Source organism: Aspergillus costaricaensis, assembly GCF_003184835.1.
Source record: "Aspergillus costaricaensis CBS 115574 unplaced genomic scaffold BO79scaffold_47, whole genome shotgun sequence".
NCBI classification, from domain to species: domain Eukaryota; kingdom Fungi; phylum Ascomycota; class Eurotiomycetes; order Eurotiales; family Aspergillaceae; genus Aspergillus; species Aspergillus costaricensis.
In genome coordinates, this window is record NW_020291847.1 from 138906 (window position 1) to 160716 (window position 21811).

General features: G+C 51.2%; 4 protein-coding genes across 4 annotated transcripts; 2 read left to right on the forward strand and 2 right to left on the reverse strand.

The window, feature by feature from the left end:
- Positions 1–7197: 7197 nt before the first annotated feature.
- BO79DRAFT_276508 (uncharacterized protein) lies at positions 7198–8498 on the forward strand (the record flags this gene model as incomplete). The annotated part of the gene is made up of 5 exons (XM_025687764.1): positions 7198–7323; positions 7353–7408; positions 7472–7579; positions 7637–8192; positions 8248–8498. 5 exons carry the CDS (start codon positions 7198–7200, stop codon positions 8368–8370), a joined length of 969 nt encoding a protein of 322 aa, XP_025534783.1. The 3' UTR covers positions 8371–8498.
- Positions 8499–9478: 980 nt separating this feature from the next.
- Positions 9479–11487, reverse strand: BO79DRAFT_182001 (uncharacterized protein). Its single transcript, XM_025680192.1, has 3 exons — positions 10796–11487; positions 10409–10727; positions 9479–10346 (listed from the first exon to the last, which is right to left on the reverse strand). The coding sequence occupies exons 1-3, from the start codon at positions 11065–11067 to the stop codon at positions 9597–9599; spliced, it is 1341 nt and encodes a 446-aa protein (XP_025534784.1). The 5' UTR covers positions 11068–11487; the 3' UTR covers positions 9479–9596.
- Positions 11488–11709: 222 nt separating this feature from the next.
- BO79DRAFT_290848 (gamma-glutamyltransferase family protein) lies at positions 11710–14149 on the forward strand. Its single transcript, XM_025688937.1, has 4 exons — positions 11710–12229; positions 12287–12305; positions 12364–12713; positions 12767–14149. The coding sequence occupies exons 1-4, from the start codon at positions 12065–12067 to the stop codon at positions 14051–14053; spliced, it is 1821 nt and encodes a 606-aa protein (XP_025534785.1). The 5' UTR covers positions 11710–12064; the 3' UTR covers positions 14054–14149.
- Positions 14150–14318: 169 nt separating this feature from the next.
- Positions 14319–19385, reverse strand: BO79DRAFT_290849 (PE repeat family protein). Its single transcript, XM_025688938.1, has 3 exons — positions 18905–19385; positions 18539–18796; positions 14319–18487 (listed from the first exon to the last, which is right to left on the reverse strand). Exons 1-3 carry the CDS (start codon positions 19182–19184, stop codon positions 14610–14612), a joined length of 4416 nt encoding a protein of 1471 aa, XP_025534786.1. The 5' UTR covers positions 19185–19385; the 3' UTR covers positions 14319–14609.
- Between the last annotated feature and the right edge of the window lie 2426 nt (positions 19386–21811).

Sequence of the window (21811 nt, forward strand, 5' to 3'; positions counted from 1 at the left end):
GAGTTGTTCATCAAACCTTCGGGGTGCGGATCATCAGATCATACCTCGATGTCATCGATACTCTTGTGTTCAAAGTTGATCTTCTCATGAGATTCCTGAATTCTAAGGCTTTGCGAGAGGAACTTTTTAGACTGCGGGATCACGTTCCCGCTTCTGTAGCTCCAAACTGTAAATCCTCCAGATGGTCTTCTCCTTCCATGGCCTCTCGATAGTAGATAGATACATCCCCCGGGAGTCTGGAGGGGGTCCGGACGATGATTAGCCTCCGGAGACCGGAGTGCAGTGTCCCCCCTCCCACCCATTCCAGGGAAGATCCAGATCCTGCTGTCCTCGAGCCGGACCGGGGCAGATTCTGGCTCCGGCAGCCATAACCCACCGACGGATTCCACTTTTTGCCGAGAGTCCGACGAACTTTACCTGATCAGTATAGTAACTCTTTCGGGCAAGAGACATGGATGAGCAACAAGCTGTGAACCTATGGGTTGTCATGGAAGCGTTTCAGAATCATCAGCAACAAGGGCAGTTTTTTTCCGACGCAATGATGACTGCAGAAGCCATCGTCACTCTGCATGGCTAGTGTTGTCTGGCATCGCACATGCTTCACACGGCATCCCTCGCGAAATGACCGCAGCGCCCGGCGTTGCGCTAGAAATTGTACTTTACCACTAAGACACGCCCTAGGCACTCGATGCTTACTATTCTGATCCAGGGTTGCATCTAGTAGCGGGCTCCGTGAATGACCTGTTGGCCAATTAATCCCTAGACTGACGGTTAGTATGATTATCATATTCCATCTTAGGCAAGTTCATATGTCGATTTGGAGGAGATGGTGGGGGAGGCAACTGGCACATGACAGCTCTCGATCGCCTAGTACTGATCACGAATCTCGTAGTCTACTAGAATGGGTACGTTGTCAGTATAATCATAAAGTAGTACGCATGCACATCAATAGTATAACAGAGACGGGAGGCTCTATTCTGCAACACCATTGGTCTGTTCGTATAGAGTATCTGTGAGTGGATACCCTGTGGTACTGTCAAGTTATTCACTTCACTTCCTAATGCAGCACCTATTATGGAGCGGCCGTAATTGACCCTGTTTCCTGTCTCGAGCCATCATGGTAGCACGAGCCGCCGGTGGGCAGGGGGCCAGTCCAGGACTGCTAACCCAGTGGTTCCTTCTTCCTTCCCCACAATTCGACCACGTTGTCGACTCCTAGCTTTCCCTCGTGGCATGAGAGGTCGGGTTATGTCATTAGCGACGGTGTTTTTTTGTGCTAGTGTTCGTATTTTTGCTATCATCTTTGTCTCAAGACCCGTCCCATCGATTTGTATGCCGCATACAGAGGCGTTGCCAACGACGTAGATTAGGCAGAAACTCTTTCTCCCAGTCTCAGTGGCATCGTTTCTGGAAAACTTTTATCAGGAATACTACCCCCCAAGCATCTGTCCCAGGTATCAGCAGAGAATATCTCAGATAATCCGGGCGAAGTCTCCGAGGTACAATGAGAACCAATGAAGCCAAGCTGATTGTCATGGCTGGTACCCCAGTGGAAATAAACAAACATGATCTTGTCCCAGTCAGAAAGGGTGGGAGAATATTGATCACCCTGTATGGATTCCGAATGGTTGCTCCTATTGCCCGACTCATCATCATTCTGTGAGGGATCACAATCCTAGCATGGGGGACCCGCCACGTGAAGGCCCGAGAGCCAATGTGGGCTGCGGGCGGCCTGGTGTCATGGCGAAGCATGATGGACCTGGTGTCTAGGCCTGAGGCACAGGTTTCCTATCGAATCTGCAGTAGCTAAGCCGCCTCCTGCATTTCAATTAGTTGCTTCAATTACAGAGTAGTTGCTTGACGAATATTCACGGGACCCGCTCTCCTAGAATGGACCACTAGCAAATTTCTCCGATATGGCACCTTGCAGCCCCTCATCAGAATAGAGGGGTTTCAGCTACACAGTTCTGCTCTTACTATTCTCATTCCTATCACAAGCGGTGTGAGCTCTCTCAATTTGTACCCTTAAAATGACCTTTTCCTAATTTTCTTTTTCTTTCAGTATAATCCTAAGTTGAGATAATATGATAACGTATTAGACATGTAGGACCCGCTCTGTTGAAGTTCGTTGAATTGTGTTGTCGTGTATCACCCAGTTGGCGTCTGTCGGGGAAGTATACCACCCCTGCTTAGGGCAGTTTCCCGAAGAATCCCGCTTATCAAGGGCGAACGAGCTTCTCCTGTGGTGTGGTGAAAATCAGACCATGTTGTCGATCCCGGACACATGGCCGCCAGGATAATCCGTGGCTTAATATCAGACCTGCCATCTGTCATCCATATTAAACACCCTATAATAATCGGTATTATTATTAAGAGGAATGGCTGAATTTGTGACGGGCAAATTCGGCATGGATCTGCCTCTATGCCTATTCCAGTCACACTTACTCTAAAATGAGACCCAGCCACAACTCCATTGACGGAACGGGAGTGCCGCGAGTCCGCAACTTTCGTCTCCGATGGGGACAAGAAAGGTGACCCAGGCTCGTATTACACCCGTTACTCTTCCGTGGGCTGGGCTGGGCTCTATCTCGCGGCGTTTACTGGATTTGCTGTTTCGCGTTCTATACCGAAAAGGGGTGTTTGTCTCGGTTATGAGATCACCATTCAACATTCGAGCAAGAACAAACTTAATGCTTATTCACTTTTCTGCCCCTCGAAGCGTAAGGCAGAATGCAGTTCGAAGCACTTTGATCCACGACCTGAAACAAGCTAGAAGCCCATGTGAAGGTCAGAATGACAATGGCCCCCATGCTTGTTGGAACTTCTACCTCCTTGAAAGGATGCACGAAGCGAAAACATACTTTGTTCCACAGCGCTAGGCATTTGTGTACCTAGTATGGACTATCTTACTGTGTTAGGATTTCAGTAAGGAGGCCTGAGGTAGCATCATCCCAAGGCTCCCTTGCTCGGAGAAGACGCTACGGAATGCTTCCACGGTAGCACCCTATGGACGGCCTAAGCATCTAACCCATACATCTGTGTGTAAGAGGAATACACCGTCTTGTTACACAAGTGGGTCTCCAACACACTGATTTCCCAAATAGGTTAATTATCTACAACACCACTCAGCTCCGTTCATCACATCGCTACCACAACGAATTGCTTGCTCACTGGACCTAACGACCAACACCACCTTCCAACATTGCTCTGGACATCTGATTGTTCATGTCCCTTCTGGGTAGTGAGTAAGAGTTTGCCCCTGAAAAAGCTGGTTCCTGATAATGGTCATATGGTAAGGATGTAGAGTGCTTATCTCGGTTATTCCTTTCATCCTCCTTTCTCTAGAAACTTTGTCTTCATCTTCATCTGCTGGTGCTAAGGCTTCCTCCCGTTGTCTGCAGAATCTCCCAGGGCTCCCGAGCAAGACCGATGCTTGGTCACGTGGAATTCAGGGTAACTGCATGGACTCCGTACCGACCTTCAGTATCCATGAAACAATCACTTGGCAGGCAGACTCGAATTGACCGGCTAAAATCCGGTACAGTTAGCGATCGCCAACGGAATTAGTAGCCTTAAGACTACCGAATACAGCAACAACCCTGTCGTCGCACGTGGGCAATAAAACAATTCTTACTACTACTTTTTACTACCGAGGGCCGGGCGCTATGTGAGACCATGGAATAGCGCGCACGTCACCACTAGGCTACTGGTAGATTGCAATTTGTAACACCTCTTTTGGAACCAGCCAAGAAAAAAATTGAAAATGTCAGCAGATACCTGAGGGCCATCTGGCCCCATACAGATAAGACGAGCAACCCTCTCTCTCTCTCCCTCTCTCTCCACAGCGCTAGAAGAGGCTCGATCGATTGTCCATGCTATGACAGTGGACACATCGCTTGAGAGGAGTCACACCCGTTAAGGAAACAGTATAGATCATCTCAAGCTAGCGGGGCGCCGTTGAGAGGCTTTGCTGCCCGCCAGGCGGTTGAGGAAATGAACAAGGCTCTCCGTGACAATGGACGATCTTAACCTGAATACATAGGGTCGCGTCAGTTCGCAAATATGGTCCAATAGGAAGAATGACTGAAGCTGCAGATGGGATATTATTAGGAGTGCTTTGCATATGGTTTTCCCGCAGTTGGAATCTTGATACGGCCGGGTTTCTTATTCTGACATAGCATTTGTCGACAAGTGGCCCGGGCGGCTATCTATCGGGCAAGCAAATGTCCTGGAAACCGTCGTATGGTGGTGTGTGCCGCAGTACCGCCAACTGAAATGAACCCTATCGCTCTCGTACGGGATGTCAATTGACAATTTCAAATGGTCAAGGTGGGTCGCCCCACTTGGTCCACGTTTAGCTTGGATGGAACTTTGGCCAGTGTGGCCCGTGGAGTACGGAATAGCCCGATCTTATAAGCCTTTTCCTCTTTAGCCTAAGGACCTTGGCTAGCTCCCTGAATTTGGCAGCCCGTCTCCAAAGTGGACCGTCGGATGGGGGGTTGTTTGTGAGGCTTTGATGAAAAGCCTGAGGAGCGACACCGGGGTTGGCTTGCTTGTTGGGCTATCCTGGTAAGTCAAGTCTCTGCCACTACTTTAGCCTGCTTAAGTCTGGAGTTGGCTCGAAAACTAGAGGGCAGCAGACCTGGCCAGAATACTTTGGGTCCTCCATGTCATAAACGAGCCCCCCAATCATGAGGCTCAGACACCCAACAACTTCCCCAATTTTGTGCAGTGATGGTGTTCGACCTTCAGGCTCTGCATGATGTTCTTTCTCTTTATCAACGATATCCACCCTCATTATCGTAAACCCCATACCATACTGCCTTGCCTCTAATAGATACTGAGAGTCTGAGACAGACACCCCTGCACAATACTCGCACCTCACCTCCACCATGTCAGCAAATTAATATAACACTAGTAATAGTAGCACTGCAGCAGGGGTAAGAGAACGGTCTAGGGGAAGGAATAGCCATGTGGTTGGCGGTCTTAGCTTGCCAACCTCTTGATGATGCCATCTGTTTGGGCCGTATAGTAGGGAGTAGTATAGGTGGGAAACAAGTAAGTAGCAGCTACAACACATCTACTACGCTACACCACACCGGACCACAACGGCCATCACCCGAACCCATCAGCATTCCATAATGCAATGTATGACTCGTATCTTCATAGCTGACGGGATCGACTGGGATCGAATCCTGAGCCATGTGCACAGGGTATTGTTGCCCAGGAGTGGGGTACCCCTTTCTTCCCCCCCTCTTTTCTCCATATCCGTCTCCGTGATCCCGTCCGTCTCCTTCCTCCTTCGCACGAGTATGAAGAGTCCGGTTCCGCTAATTAATTTGTTTTTCTCGTGAGTGAGCGAGTAAGTGTGCCTCTGGCTGGGTTACCCGAGAAGCCTAACTTTCCCTTTTCTGATTTTCTCGTGCCGACCGGGACTGGAGATCTGGAAAACCATGGCTCAGCTTATGCAAGTGGAGTCTGGTACTAGTAGAAAAACCAACAACAAACGGAGCCGTTGTAGTATGATTATTCGGTTGGTCAGTCAGTTAGACTTGAATTAGACGAACGAGGTAGGTTAGATGTTTTCATTTCTTATTGTTACTTTTTTTTTTTGTTTTTTTTTTTTCTTTTCCGTCCTATTTTCCTGCCGAGAAAATTCGACGATACAGGGCGGGTTCTTCTTCAACTCCAATCTGCAGTGTGCCTCAGCCGCAACACCACCAGGACTTGCTAGTCGAGTAGTAGTCGCTTGAAGGGGAAAGGGATGTTGGCCTCATGGCGGCTGTCATTTGCTCGTTCGCCCAACGGGCCCCATAGTAACGATGGATTTAACCAAGCCTAAAGAGGGAAACCCATCGTTCCTGCCAAGTGAGTATGACAAAAACGCCCTGCCGCTTTTTCCCTCTTTCTTTTCTTCCTATTTGGTCTTGTCTGACTGTTTATTTTATTTTATCTTATTTTCTTTCCTTACCGGATCAATTAAATCGAACTGAAAAATCCTGATCGGGAAAGAGATGACAGGAATGGATCCATTCCACTTTCTGATTCCCACTTTTTGTAAAGATATACTGGCAGCGTCGGTTAGCCTCGCTGGGGAGAGCGGATTCACGGTTCCGTCTCCATCTGACCTGGTGGAAGTCAAAGTAGTAGTCTAAGTCTAACATAGCCATGGTAGCAGGGCTAGTCCTGAGTGGTTGCTTGCTGTGATCACCCTACAAACTGATCATCAAACTGCAGTGCACTGGCTCTCTCGCTTACCTGCCTTAGGTACATTTTTTTTTTTTTTTTTCTTTTCTTTCCCTCCCTCCCTTGGTGCAGAGCCTGAAGGAGATTGGACGATAATCGCATTGTCGTATTTATTTTTATCTCTGATTATTCTTATTATTATTATTGTTGTTATTATTATTATTATCTGCACGATTTATTTTAATGATTTTTCCAGATTACCATAATATTACATTGAAATTTCCAATTTATTCTATTTACTATTTTGTTACTATGCTTCCAAATCATTTTCCCACCTTCGCTTTCCCCGGCGATCGCTCGGGAAGGACTAAGAAATACCAAGTTAAGTAATTAAGTAGTAGTTAGTGGTTCAACCCAGGTCTAGCCTCATCCAGTGGTGCTTCTATATCACTTTTGCTTTGCTCCCTCTAAACTATCCACCCTGACAGCCTCTCCGCCACCATTCCGCCCGTTTCAGATCGTCACTTTCCTTCTTCTTTTTATTTTTTTTCCCCATCTTAATCTCACTGCCCCAATCCGGCCTGCAGATGCGAGGCATTTTCCCTGCCTCGTCCGTTCTGATCTCACCCTGGTCTGTTCCCCAATTCTGTTAGTATAGCTGCATCACAGCCCACCTCCCACTCTAACCCCCAATCTCCACACTTACCACATGTCTATCCCGTTCCTGACAAGTTCTGGGTCTGTTACAGAATGATCAGGGGATAGCCTCCTTCAGGAACCAAATCCTATATCAATCGCTCACTCGCCAATCTCAATCCTGTCTATCCTCACTCCATCACAACCAACTCTATAAGATCAAAACCTCTTCCTGCCTCTTCATCCTTCAAACCCCAACAACTCAAACTTCAAACAACTACAACTACTACTACCAATCCTACTCCTGCTACAACAACATCCGATACCTTCTACAACACCCATCAGACACACCAAGCAGGCAGACAAACTTGAACAATGCGTCGAAGCACTACTCAGTCGGAGATCCCTCTCCCCATCACCTACACTCCAACTACGCATCGCATCAGCAAAGCGAAGAAGGGAAAGCGTGTGCATGCTTGCGAATACCCAGGCTGCAACAAGGTTGGTACCACGAGGTTGCTGTCGCACAGACTTGGAAACAAGCTGACCCTTCAATTCAGGTCTTCACCAGAGCCGAGCACCGAAGGTAAGCCGTTGCACTTGTGTCGCAATAAACCTGCCTTATTGGTATGCTAATCAAATCTTACAGACGCCATGAGCTGAACCACAACCCTGAAGCCCTATTCCGCTGTACCCACAGCCACTGCAAAAAGGCGTTCCACCGCCCTGACCTTCTCGCCCGCCACATGGAAAGACAGTAAGTATTTCCTGCCACTACAGCTTGCTTGTACCCTTTACTGACGATTACCTCCAGCGAATTGGAAGCACAGATGGACAGAACTGCCCAATGGCACCAGCAGAGCCGGACTCCCATCATCTCTGAGCCTTATGTCCCTGCCACCACGTCTATGCCCTCAACTCAAACACCGTACCTGGCCGTCACCCAACCGCACAATGCCATGTCGGTTGGTGCTCTCGTGGCGCCTGCCATCCACCCAGACCTCTCCAATGACTGCGGCTTGATGTGGAATAGTGTCGAAATTACATCTGGACACCAGACTCCTTTGTACCAAGGCCCCCATCAGATTCACGAGTCCGTAGAAGACAGTCGGTACTACGCTACCCCGGAAACGTGCCCGTCTCCTCTCTCGGATGGCACTTCCCTATCAGTGCACTCTCACTCCCGTTCGTCTGTCGTCTCCACACCGGTTACGGTCGCTGAGCCGTATCCCGAGAGCCTCATGGAACCCGACCTGACTTCCTCGCCAATGTCCATGCAGTCGAATATGCGCTGCTGGGAACAGCCAGACACCAGCCTCCCGTCCCTAAGCATGATGCCCCTTCCTCTCACCGAAAGCCTCCTTCATCCGGTATGTCAATCTGAGAGACATCCACCATAATATCATCGCTAATTTCCCATTGCAGTCTATCCACTGCCCCTATCCATCGCCCAGCTGGTCAGCGAGCCCAAGCCTGACCTACGAGGAACACGTCCTCCCTCCCGCCTCATACCCACCCGCAATGAACTGGAAGTCATGGGCGATATGAGCAACAACAAAGCCAACAGGCGGTGATAATCTTCATCTTTCACCACCGACGACAGGCCGGTGCCTAATTAGGGCTTATGAGCCATGTTCCAATACGACTGATACGCTAATACTCGCCCTCCCTTTGGACGACACGCAGTGATATGTATGCATATCTCTGGTACTCCTAATCTGTGCGGACCGGGAATAATGCGACTGTACGAGAAGAAGAGAACCACGCAGCATCACCGTCAAGCCGGTCTCGCACCGTTCAAATGAACCATAATACGACATTAATGCCGCCACGCATTGACGTTGGCATTACCAGGCCCATGAGGCCATGGGAACGAGCCACCCAAGAAAAGGGTGGCCTCATCCCATTATTGATCTATTTATCAATCCTTCTTATCATTTCCTTTGTCTATCTGCACATATTTCCTTTGTTCTGGAGAAAAAAAGCCCTGGTCTGCGATTTGGCTACCCGGCTACTGGATGGCGTCCATTTGGGGTCTTTATGATTGATTATATACCCATGTTGTGTGGCTTTCTTATTTCGCAACGTGCACTGATTGTCCATATGTCATGTTATACTTATTGAGTTATGCTAGCTTGATGGTTTCTTTTTTTGTTGTGTCTTGATGCTTTGTCTGAGCCAATGATGTTTTCTTTTTGTTCTTTACTGGTTCTTTCCTATGCAACCTTGTACAATGTGCTGCTTTCTTCCTTATAGAATACTTTTTTGTATACTAGTATAGACTTCACTTCTTGCTGCAAGACCTATCTATTCTACACCTTATGCCTGATAAGTTTTCTCATAATTCTCTTGATAATTCTTGCGGTAGTTCCTCTGATAATGTTCCTCATACAATATTTTGGTTAGATAACTAACTTGGTTTGACGAATTGGAATTAATGGGGCTTCTTAGAAGATTCTGCATTGCTGGTAAGTCTTTCACTGAGTACTACATGAAATTCTTGACGAAGGCACTGGCAAAGATACTCTGCTCAGAATAGTCTGGGCGATGTTGACATTCATGGTCCCAGGAATGATCGACTAGTGACTTTTGCTAGGCATGTCTATCAAGCCATGAAACTATCTCAGTTCAATAAACCGGAGGACACTGAGTTTCAGCCAAAAGTCCAATAATATGCAGGATACTAAGTCGCGCTCCTATCCTATGTTCGCCCACCAGACAAGTTCGCTACATAAGCCCGTGGCAATTACTTCATCTAGCTAACGGTCGTAATGTCATCTAACGTTCCACAGCTCATCTCTGGCCGGAATGACTCGCCAACACCATCCGCACCAGCTTCGATGCTGTCCCCGCTCCTCTCTAGTAAGATACTCGCCTGTTTCACGCTCATCTTCATGCTCTACTACGCAAGCACCCACCGTGACTCGTTTTTTCGCCTTGTGTTTGACGCGGCCTCCGATGCCGATAATCTCCTGTCGAAAGTAACCCGGCTCTTCTTCCTCACGATGCTCCCAGTCGTCATGGGAGTGGTTGTGATGCCGTGGAGGACTCTGGCTGTGGCGATGCTCGTAGTAGCGGCCATAGTCAGGGGGGCTCCCTGAAGCTTCGTCCGCTTCGCATTCTACCTCAAGCTCAATCTCTTGGGCTGCGAGGCAATCCTCTCCGCGACCACACTTGACGCCTTGGCAGCCTTCTCCAATCCCAGTGCCGAGGCCGCCAAGATAGGTACTATAACGGGTGCGCCATGTCCATACCCGTCGGTAGGTTGTATCGCTGCTGCGTACTTGATGTCCGCATTGATGACAAAGCCATATAGCATCATCGCAGGAGCAAGGCGTACGTTGGAATGCCGAGATTATGGACCGAGGAGGATGAGAAGGCGCATGTGTGTAGATGTTCTGTGGATGAGCATGTTCGTAGGGTTGCTCGATAAGCTCATTCAGAGGGGCCGTGCGACAAGTGGTGCAGAGACGACGAATGCGGTGTCTGAGCATGTGGCTGGATGGAGGCTTGATAACGCAATTCTACATGGTACCAGTATCAGTATTGGAATGGGACGACACAGAGCTTGGTGGAGCAGACTCACCCGGCACACAACCTTGGAACATCGACGGCATTCGGCCACCATATCTCGGGCGCATTTGGAAATCTTGCCACTGGTCAGGCGTCCGGAACTTCTGGCATTCTGGCTGAGCAAACGCATAACCGACTTGACGCTGTCGGGAATGCAAGCTCCGCTGTCCAACATGTCCGATAGTGTCTCGATATACTCATTCTCACAACGCAAGGTCTGCTTAACCAGCTGCTGGCGATAGGGAGAGAGGTTGGCGTGGAATTGACGACATGTTCGTGAAAGGGCGTGTAGAGTATTCAAATCCACCGAGCGAGCAATTGTCTTGATAATCCTGTATCCGCAGTCAGCACACCATACCGAACCAGACACTGGAGCGGCCTGGTTCAAAGTGTCTCATACGGATAGCAGCTCAGAGCAGCTGAGAAAGCATTCCGATTTGGATTTTGTTGTGGCGCCTTAGAGATGGGAGAAATGCTGTGTAACGGGTCTGCGGAGCGATCACTGTCCGCGGATACATCCGCTGCACGATGCGGCTCGTCCGGTTTGACAGGTAATAGTTCGGATAACCCAGGCTTTTTGGGTTCTATGTAGGGATGTAGGAAGGGATTGGAGGGACCCGAGATATGATGCGGGCTAAGCGCATCGTCGTCGAAGTCAATGAAAACCACCATCCTGTTTCGAGGGAAGTATTTATGGCACAGGCGGAGGGGAAAGAGATGCACAGGTTCCGAAGAGGCTTGCTAACCGGCAGCAACCTGAATGAACGAGCAACAAGAATTGAGCACTAGAAGTGAGACAGGCAAGCCAGATCAGTCTAGTTGGGCCATTATAAGTATATCAAACGTCCAAAGAAGCACCAGAAGCCTGTTGAAGGCTACAGTGGGATGATACGGCAGGGAAACATCCAGCTCCGCTCCGTATTCGGCGCGGGTCCTGAAGATCAACAGCAGAGTGGTTCGTCTCGGCGATCGAGAACCCGTGGGCGATTTGGCTGGGTCAGATGGGGAATCCCAACGTGGAACCGAAACCTTCAGGGGCGGTCCTTATTATATTCGAGGCAGACGAGTCATATCCAACACGCCTCGTTGAAGAGATAGATCGGGAACGAAGTTGGTTGCATCGATTTCTCCCAACGTCATGCCTTGTTGGGGTCACGCGTCGGCCGCCAGTCAGGTGTCACGCCTTTCCTCTTCGGGAAGGTGCATCTCTCTCTCTCTCTCTCTTCTCCGCTCCTCCGCATTTGCTCAGTTTCTCTCTTCTTCCACTTTCTATTGCAATATTAGACTCAATGAAGAGAATGAAGGTGGCATCATTATAGTCAGAAATTTGTCATACATCTATTATGTTTTATCAACTCAATTGGCCGTGGATGGTACCTCTACGCCCAAGGATGGACTCGAGCATCTCCCCTCCGCGGCGGCCAAAAGGAGGGGCGAGACTCATCTTACCCCACCAGGCAGTTGGAGTCATTCTTTCTATCTTATCGGGGAAGTCGGGGCATTTTCCGAGGATAACTGATCGCCTCTATCGTATCCCTTAGCCGGATCCTTAGTGACAAATATACTTCTTGCCTTGTGTTTCTTCCTCCTTCTCTAATACTTGTTGTACTTGACTATTCTGCTGAACCCACCTCCCACATCGCAGACACAACCCGATCACGTCATCAAGATGCCATTGAACTCCAAAGCAGTCTATTCTCGGCTCAACCCCGATTTTGTCCCTTTCGCCAGTCGGAGAAGTACTGTACATAGCACAAAAGGAATTGTAACCTGTACTCAGCCATTGGCGGCCGCCGCAGGCCACAGAATCCTGAGTGAAGGAGGCAATGCCGCCGTACGTTCTGGAGGAACCCCGCCATCTTCTGAAATTTAATGCTGATTTTGTTAAAAGGATGCTGCTGTAGCTGTCGGTCAGTACAATAAGTGACTTTTGAGAGGAGATGAAACTAAGAGAAATGTGTCTACTAGCTGCGGCATTGAATATTACAGAACCCTCATCCACAGGCATCGGTGGTGACATGTTCTGTCTCTTCTATGATGCCAGAACGAAGAAAGTCCATTCACTGAACGGCTCTGGTCGCTATCCTGCCAATGCGACCCTCGAAAAGGTCAGGAAGGATCTGGACCTTGGTCCCGATGAGTCTGGAAAAATACCAATGACCAGCGTCCTCGCTGTGTCTACTCCCGGTGCAGCGGCAGGGTGGGTTGATACTGTGGAGAAGTTCGGTAGTGGAAAACTCTCTCTGGAGCAGATCTTGCGTCCTGCTATCGAACTTGGTGAGGAAGGCTTCCCTGTCTCGGAGCTGGCATCTTTCTTTGTAAGCTCATCTTTCGCTTCGCCCGACTTATACAACTAGCTGACTCCCTATAGTGGCACGAAAGCGAGCACCTGATTCGCGCAGCATCGCCAAACTACCATGAGATGCTCAAAGCTGACCCGAACGCTGAAAACGGTGTTCGAAGCCCTCTCCCCGGAGAAATCCTGAAAAACCCCACACTGGCTAAGACATTCCGAGCGCTTGCCGCAGAGGGAAAGAAGGGCTTCTACGAAGGACGTGTTGCAGAAGAACTTGTCAAAGTCGTCCAGGACCTGGGAGGCTATATCACCCTGGAAGACCTGAAATTCCACGCCGAAACCGGAAGCCAGGAAACAGAAGCCATCTCCCTCAAATTCACCGGTCAGGATATCGTAGAGAAGCAGGCCGCCGGTACAACCGGCGAGGCTAACCAGGGAGTGGAGATATGGGAGCATCCACCAAACGGACAGGGCATCGTGGCTCTTATGGCCTTAGGTATTCTCGAGGAACTAGAGCGCACAGGAAAGATCCCAAAGTTCACTGAGGCACAGCACAACTCCGCCGAATACCTACACGCAATCATTGAAAGCCTTCGCATTGCATTTGCCGACGCCTCCTGGTGGGTTACCGATCCCGACGTGGAAAAGGTCCCAAGCAAGGAACTTATATCCCGCGAATATCTCGCGGAACGTGCCAAACTCTTCAACCCTGATAAGGCGTCCGATATCCTAGATCATGGCAGTCCAGCCCACAACCACTGTGACACGGTATACTTCGCAGTGACAGACAAAGAAGGAAACGGTATCTCCTTCATCAACAGCAACTACGGTGGATTCGGAACATGCATCATCCCCAAGGGATGCGGATTCACACTCCAAAACCGGGGTGCCAACTTTTCGCTGACCCCAGGGCATCCGAACGCTCTGGCCCCGCGCAAGCGACCCTACCACACTATTATCCCCGCATTGATCACCAACGTCTCCGACGGATCTCTGCACTCGGTATATGGTGTGATGGGCGGCTTCATGCAACCCCAAGGTCACGTCCAGGTCCTCCTCAATATGCTTGCATTCAACTACCACCCTCAAGCTGCGCTCGATTCCCCTCGAATCTGCATCTCCGCTGCGACCGCCGATGAGGGAAAGCCCATCGACAGAACAGTCTATGTGGAGGAAGGTGTCAGCGATGCTGCGGTTGAGGGCCTGAAGAAGCTCGGCCATCAAGTTGAGGTTCTGAGTGGATGGAAGAGGGGCATGTTTGGCCGTGGACAAATCATTCGTTGTCACTATGATGATGGGAAGCTGGTGTACAGTGCTGGTAGCGACTTGAGAGGTGACGGAATGGCGATTCCAGCCCTGTGAAGATCCAATCTGGTGGTTAAGAACCTCATTGTTACGAGCCGAGACGATACGTATCCTAGAATGTGCCAATGCAGCTTAAATAAATTTGATTCAGAGGTATTCCACAGCGCGCATAGAATCCCATAAGACGAGAGGAACAAAAGTAGAAAATACCCGCTAGTGTTCATACGCTCCATCGCAGAAATAGCACTTTTCGAAGGAGAAGAGAAGAAGACATTAGGAGTAAAATATAAGTCCACATATAGAAAAGATAGTCATATTAATCATCACAATCATCAATTGCATGCAGCATAGATCAAACGTAAGATACATGAGAATAGAACCGAAATAGGCTAATATGCTTTCATAAAAAGGTCACGAGCACCCCGAACCATATGCAATTCCCGCTGATGCATGCATGCTGTGAATCTGCTGCGCAAAAAGAAATGCAAGTCAGAATGGACAAAAGAAAACAAAGAATAAATAAATACATCGAGCTGACAGAGAGAGAAAGGTGGAAAGCGAAGGACAGCATTACGGCAAGGGTAATGAGTTTGGTTTCCTAAGCAAGCTATCATCAGTGGGCAGCAATCGCACCCAAGAGAGTCTTCAGCTTGGAAGGTCCACTGGGTGGAGGAGACGGCTCGCGACGATGTCTGTGATGACGATGGCGATGTTCTCCGCTACTACGGTGATGGCGACGTTGCTCGGGTTCTTCCCTTGCCCTTGCTTCCTGCTCCATCTCCATCCTCTTGCGCTCTTTGCGAGCTTCACGCCGAGCTCGAGCTTCTTCGTCGTCCTCGGGACGTGGTCGACTGGAGCGCTCACTGCTGCTCTTGCCGTCTTGCGATTGACGTTGACTCTGGTGGGAGGAGGACCTTCTCTCACGGTCTTTGTAGACGTTAGCGGAGGCCTTGGCAGCGTTGATCTTCAGAAGTGGACCATTGGTGTCTGACTGACCCTCCATATACTTCAGGAAGAAGCGAGGCTTGGGTTCTGTGGACTGGGTGTGGCGCGACGAAGAGCTGCTCTTGCGCTCGCGGTCCTGGCTTCCAGAGTGATCTGACCGTGGGTGTGACCTGGTGGGTGCGCTCTCCTTTCCGCTCAAAGATCGTTCGGATTGTTCCAAGTTCCTTGATCTTGCGCTTCGCTCAGAGCGCTTTGCGCGTTCTCGCTCCCGCTCCCGTTCAAGTTGTTCACGTTGTTCGCGCTCGCGCTCGCGTTCGCGCTCTCGGTGTCTGCGCTCACGCTCTTGTTGTTTGCGCTCTTGCTCTTGTTGCAGACGCTCTTGTTCTTGTTGTCTGCGCGCGCGTTCTTGCCGTCTTTGCTCGCGTTCGCGCTCACGCTCGAGCTCACGTTGGCGTTCGTACTCTTGTTCCCGTTCCCGTTTCCGCTCGTCGCGATCCCGGTCACGCTCCCGCTGCCTGTCCTTTTCTCTCTCTCTTCCACGGTCCGAAGAGCGGCGCTCTTTCTCAACGACCTGAATCTTTTGCTTCTGCTTCTCTTCGTGAATCCTCTTGGACTCCTGTAAAGCTTGTGCCCATCGACCCACGATGCCAATACGCTCACCCTTTTGCCTTTGTGATCGATGACCATCAGAAGAGCTCCTGGACTCCTTCCGATCATAGTCGGCGTCGGGTGATTTTCTGTGCCTCCTTCGTGAATCTTTCCGGTGGACTGCTGCGGTGGCGGCGGCGGCGGCTGTGGCCCCGGCTATGGCTCCAGCTAGGACCTCACCTCTTGAAGAATCATTAGCCTCGGTTTCTTCTGACGGCTCTGAGCTCGGATCTGCTTCATATCCTTCGCTTTCGCCCTGTTCTTCCGGTGGGGGTGCTGCGACTTCTGATGGCTCGATAGGAACGGCTCTCTCAGTAGGAGCTATATCTTCTGCGGGTACTTCAGCAGGAGCGGGCTCTTCCAAGGCAGCAGGCTCTTCAGCCGGGGCGGCGACTGCCACAGCAGCCTCCTCCACAACGGGCTCTTCTGCAGCAGCAGGTTCCTCCACGGCGGCAGGCTCTTCTACAGCAGCAGGCTCTTCCGCTGTAGCAGGTTCCTCGACCACAACGGTTTCTTCAGCAGGGGTAGCTTCTTCCGCTGGAGCAGGTTCTTCAGGCTCCTCGACTGGGGCAGGCTCTTCTGCAGCAGGAATAGCCTCTTTCACAGCAGCAGGCTCTTCCACAGCGGCAGGTTCTTCCACAGCAGCAGGCTCTTCAGACGGGGCGGCGGCTTCCGCAGCAGCCTCCTCCGCAACGGGCTCTTCTACAGCAGCAGGTTCCTCCACGGCAGCAGGTTCTTCTACCGCAACGGGCTCCTCCGCTGCAGGAGTAGGTTCTTCCGCTGGAGCAGGTTCTTCAGGCTCCTCGACCGGGGCAGGCTCTTCTGCAGCAGGAATAGCCTCTTCCGCTGTAGCGGGTTCTTCGACCACAGCGGGTTCTTCAGCAGGGGTAGCTTCTTCCACTTCAGGCTCTTGCTCCGCGGCAGGCTCACCTACTAGAGCAGGTTCTTCCACAGGAGCGGGCTCGTCAACAGCTCGTTCAGCGGGAACCTCTTCCACAGACGAAGACTCTTCTGCCGGCGGTTGTTCTTCAGCGGCAGTGTTCTCCTCGGGAGAAGGTTCTTCAACCGAAACTTGCTCTTCTTCAGCCGGTGCGGGCTCCTCGGCGGGGGGCTCCTCGACAGTTTCTTCCACCGGGGCAGGCTCTTCGATAGGGGCAGGCTCTTCGGCAGCGGGCTCTTCAGTGACAGGCTCGTCGGCGACGGGTTCCTCAGCGGCGGCTGGCTCTTCAACGGTAACAGGTTCCTCGGTGGCGGGCACCTCGACAGCTTCTTCGACAGGTGCAGGATCCTCAGCCGGTATTGATTCTTCAACGGTAGCCTCAGCTTCAGGTTCAACAACAGCAGCAGGTTCCTCAATCGCGGGCTCTTCAGAAGCAGCGGGCTCGTCGGCGATAGGCTCCTCAGCAGGAACTTCCTCTTCAGCAGCGGCCTCTACTGGAGCAGACTCAACTGGGGCAGTCTCCTCAGGCGCAGGTTCAGGAGGAGTCTCATCTGGGGCTGGAGGTTCTTCTGCTGCAGGTTCTTCAGCGATAGGTTCTTCTGCAGGAGCGGATTCTTCGGGCGCCGCTTCTATGGCCGGCTCTTCGGCGGGAGCTTCTTCAGGAACTTCACCGACACCCTCTTCTGCTGGCACTTCCTCAGTCGATGGTGTCTCTTCAGGGGCCGCTTCTTCTGTTACTTGCTCGGGTTCTTCGACATGAACTAGCTCTTCTGCTGGCGCATCCTCGGCGAGATCAGCAGGAGATTCCTCGGGGTCCGGTGCGGCACCCTCGGCATCTTCGTTCGGAGTCGCTTCTTCGACTGCGGCCTCAGCGGCCGGGACTTCTTCTGCTGCGGCCTCCGCGGGAGGCTCCTCTGCAACTACTTCCTCGGTCGGCTTTTCGCCAGCTGGCTCTTGAGCATCTACCGGTTCATCCTCGCTTGCTGCTTCCGGAGTAGTCTCCGCTGCCGCTGGAGTTTCATCGGTAGGCTCTTCGACTGACTCCGAAGTCGTGGCTTCCTCAGGAGATACCTCCTCGCTTGCTGCCTCCTCCGCGGCGGGTTCTGATGCAGGTTCTGCTGCTTCTGTAGTTTCCTCAGCCGGTACGTCTGTTGTATCATCCGCGGTGGGCTCTTCAGCCGGAGGTTCTTCTGCAACACTTTCTCCGGCGGGTTCTTCCACGACAGCGGCTTCCTCAGCAGGTGTCTCGGCGGGTGTCTCGGTAGGTGTCTCAGCAGAATCTTCTTCAGCGACAGGTGTTTCGGTAGACTCTTCGGCTGGCGCTTCGCCGGAGTCAACTTCTGCTGAGGCCTCATCGGTTGTTTCAGGCTGTGCGGCCTCTTCAAGTGACTCTTCGGGGGCAGCGGCCGGTTCTTCCAATGCCTCTTCAGTTGCATTTGCTGGCTCCGCTTCAGGTTCAACGTTGGCATTGTCTGCCGCTAAATCTTCTGTCGACTCTGGCGTTCCCGCGTCTGCTGGTGCTTCATCCACAGTTTCTGTGGTGTCGGGACCAGGTTGTTCCTCTGGAGTTTGATTCTCCTGTCCTTCTGGGGCGACAGGAGTTTCCGTGGGTTCTGGCGCAGGCTCGGGTTGTGCTTCAGCCTCATGCTCTTGAGCCTCCTCCGCATCTGCGACCGGTTCTTCGGGCGATGCATCGCCGCTGTTGGCTTCGGTGCCCTCGTCGTTGGTAGGGGGCTCAGCAGGGGGCACAGCCTCGCCCTCTTTACTGTCTGCCGGTGGCTGTTCTGTTGCGTTCTCCCCGTCCTTATCTACGTCGATCAAGTCGGCCGTCGTTGCTTCCGCTGGCGTTTCCCCATCCCCGGATTTGGCGTCTTCAGCCGCTTGTTGTTCGGCTTCTCCTTTTTCGGCTTCGACATTGTCATCTTTTGCAGTAGGGTCACATTCTATGAAGTCATCCTCTAAGTGTAAGGTCAGCTGACTTTGGGAACTGAGATCAACATCAGGCATACCATTGCTGGGGGCTTCAGTGTTCTCCTCAGGCGGTGTATCATCTATATCCGCCGGTGCAGCGTCTGCTTCGACTGGTTCCGGTTCTATGTCCTTTGGTGCATCCTCAACAGGTTGATCACTGGGAGGACTGTCTTCCGGCGCTGGGTTGGACTCGTCTGCTTCTGGAGCGGGACTCTCGCCTTCCTCTTTTGTTTCAGCAGTCGTATCGTTGGAGGTCTCTTCAGCCTCTGGTGGTGGCGTTGTTGCTTCGGTGGCACCTGATGAAGCTTAGTACAAGGAAGCAAAGGATGATAACAATCACGTGAGGTGACATGATAACAAGTGTTTCAGGCCAGAAGGTAGTATCACAGGCAGGTACAACATACCTTCAGACTCGGGAGACGTTGAGCCATCAGCGGGGGCACTCTCGGATCCTTCTGTAGGGGTAGTCTCGGCGGCCGGGGCATTATCTGGTTCGACGGGGTTGTTGTTATTGTCCTGATCCTTAGGCGGCGTCAGATGATCCGTAGATGCAGTATTGACAGGGTAATATGAAAAGCTAAAAGTTTGACGGTCGAAGGTCTGATAGTGACGCTCGAAAGTCTGGTACTCAAACTTGGGAAGTTGTGCATACTGGACCGGGCGTTGCTCCATTTTCTCCGACATCAACGGGTGCCTCTGGGGTGGGATCGGGAGAGGGGGTTTGCTCTTTGGAGAGTTGATTGTCGTTTACGGGGAGCCTTTGCTTATTATTATTGTTGTTGCTCTTCTTTTTCTTGTTGTTTCCTTTTTTACCCATGGCATCGGATCAGTGGCGTTTCTTGGGTCTCTGATGACCTCTTTGTGAAACGGGAGTAACAAGCGGATATAAATCTATTGAAGGAAATATGACATATGCCTGTCGAATGTCTAGACAAGGCGCAGAAGACAGGGGGGAAGGCGAATGAAGAAAACCCAAAAATAGGGGCAATGCAAGAAAAAGGAACGCGAAACGAGGGGTGCTGTGTAATTGCTGGGTTAAGCAAACGCTGGGGTATGAGAGGTTGGAAGCGCAAAGGGCAAAAAGGGCATAGGCCCGATGGTCCGCCAACAACATTGTGGTTCCTTTTCGAGGACGAAGACGAGGCGACGTATAGTAGGGCATTCGCTATCCAGTGCAATGGGTCACTGTCCAGGAATGGCTCGGGCTTGGGGCTGGGGACGTCATGAACGAACTGCCCGACGGCATCTCGTATCATTGGGCCACGTCTCACGGGCCCCATGGCCCTCCCGGACGGACATAGAAAGAGGGTCCTCTTCCGGAAGCATCACTGGGGCAAGGGAATAACCGGCGGAGCACCATCTGCAGCAGAAGCATGCAGTCGCAACTAGCAAGCAGGTGGCGGCGGGGAGTGGATGGGCAATTGCGGTCCAGATAGGATAGCAACACCACAGGGAATTGGGTGCTCCGTAGGGTGTGTCATTAGTGTGGTGGGGGTGGTGCCACAGCTCCATCAGAAGTGCTTTCGTAATTTAATTTTTTTTTTCTCCATCTGGTGTCAATTCCTTTTGTTTATTTGGCCTCTTGCGGGCAGAAGTATTGCATAGATAGTTCAAAAGTATCGTTGTTAGCCAATGCTCTGCAAGTACTTTGTACGGGGTCGTAAACCCAGTGGGAGAGGAAAAAGCAATTGGGGGGTCGATAGAGACCTGCGCCTTGAGCATGCAAGGTCAAATGATTGATCTTAGGCCCAATGAGTGAGCATTCTAATACAGCCAATCATGCCGGCATCCGGGATAATGAAAGGCGAGAACAAAAAAAAGCCATCGAAAGTGTAAAGGGCATTGCCCATGGTTACTCCGACCTGTCGAGTGTACCTCATCAACATAGTCGGAGCACCAGTATCATAATCATTCATGCCCAACGGCTGGTGCAGCAATAGTAGTAAATTAGACGCATGGTCCGTGAGTAGCGAGACTAGGTCCCTGGTCAGGGAAGAAAAAAGCTAGGGGTGGTTGGGTGTAACTAGGGTGCGAATGTTATGGCCATGGGTAAGGATTACTGTTGTGACTGTGCACCGTTCGGTGGGTAAAGGCGATCAATCATCGACAACAGCATCACTTCCCCATCACCGAGATGACAGGGGGGGGTGAGGGAAAGCTAGTCGCGAGAGAGGGAGAGATGAAGATCTCCAGAAACCTGGTCAATTCGTACTTCTGGTACTGATGAAGAACCATCGAAGCAAAAACGAAGCAAGCCAGAAGGGTCAATGGAAAAACAAACGCCTGGCGGAATGGTGAGGAAAGGAAAAGAGAGAGGGGAGGGAGGGAAAGTGAAGCCGGATTCGAAACTCCACCGGACAATTCAGCAGCCGCAGATCACTGGACCGCCCAACCAGGAATAGTGGGAATTTCTTTCGATCGGGTTTCAGTTTGAATCATTTTCAAGTGCCTTGACTATTCATGATTTCATTCAACAAGAGGTCAATTCCTCTCAGGCACCATGAAGAAGGGCGGCAAAAAAAAAATCGTCCATCGTGTCTCCAATCCCGATGACATTTTCCCGATCCACGATGGAAAGATCTGTCATCCCAAATCCGCATCGCGATTACTTCCGAGTAATAATCGAGAGATTGATTCAATAATTCCGAGGAAGGTCCAGATCATGGGCGGTGGGCAAGAAAAGAAGCCGGACTCGTCGCCATCCACCGATAAGTGAGGCGCATTGCTGTTCTGGCAGCCGGTGAGTGGCTACCAGTGCACGCCCCCCCATCCAGGCCCGTTGAAGGAGGCGTCATTAGTGATTAGGTGAATGGGAAATGGCTGCAAGCTACGGAGCACACTAAATCGTGATGCTAACTAACCCCATTCCTCCGAGACCCTCCATTTCTCCCTTGGCTACCTGCCCATCAGGCAAGCTGCCCAGCATTGCAGCTCGCGCAGACAGTGTTGTGTTTTGATGGGCTCCCCCCGCTCGGGTCTATACAAACCCCAATCAGCCAGCACCGATGCATTCTCCCTCTGGCACAAACACCCTCCACGTCAACAACCCCCTCCCAATCTATCTATTGCCATCGCAACTGCCTTAACCCATCATCTCAGATACTCAGCCAGATACCCGAGATCGTTATGTGCGTGTCATTTATTTACTAGATCTTTCTATTGCCAGCACAGCGTGAATCTGTCAGGTTCAGGTCGAGATCGCCCGCAGATCTGACCTAAGTACGTATAGTAAGGTACCCAGTATAGACTACTATCTACACGTAGCGGACGGGCGCCCAAAGAGATGATGGTCACACAATTGCAGATGCCAG

What these genes read in the sequence shown, in the direction of transcription:
- BO79DRAFT_182001 (XM_025680192.1), bottom strand. Translation starts at nt 11,067, where the DNA reads ATGGTGGTTTTCATTGACTTCGACGACGATGCGCTTAGCCCGCATCAT. An exon ending in GCTGCTCTGAGCTGCTATCC is followed by an intron (nt 10,728 to 10,795) that starts GTATGAGACACT and finishes CTGCGGATACAG; the next exon opens with GATTATCAAGACAATTGCTC. An exon ending in GTTCCAAGGTTGTGTGCCGG is followed by an intron (nt 10,347 to 10,408) that starts GTGAGTCTGCTC and finishes GGTACCATGTAG; the next exon opens with AATTGCGTTATCAAGCCTCC.
- BO79DRAFT_290848 (XM_025688937.1), top strand. Translation starts at nt 12,065, where the DNA reads ATGCCATTGAACTCCAAAGCAGTCTATTCTCGGCTCAACCCCGATTTT. An exon ending in CGGAGCTGGCATCTTTCTTT is followed by an intron (nt 12,714 to 12,766) that starts GTAAGCTCATCT and finishes GACTCCCTATAG; the next exon opens with TGGCACGAAAGCGAGCACCT.
- BO79DRAFT_290849 (XM_025688938.1), bottom strand. Translation starts at nt 19,184, where the DNA reads ATGTCGGAGAAAATGGAGCAACGCCCGGTCCAGTATGCACAACTTCCC. An exon ending in AACGTCTCCCGAGTCTGAAG is followed by an intron (nt 18,797 to 18,904) that starts GTATGTTGTACC and finishes AAGCTTCATCAG; the next exon opens with GTGCCACCGAAGCAACAACG. An exon ending in CACTGAAGCCCCCAGCAATG is followed by an intron (nt 18,488 to 18,538) that starts GTATGCCTGATG and finishes CCTTACACTTAG; the next exon opens with AGGATGACTTCATAGAATGT.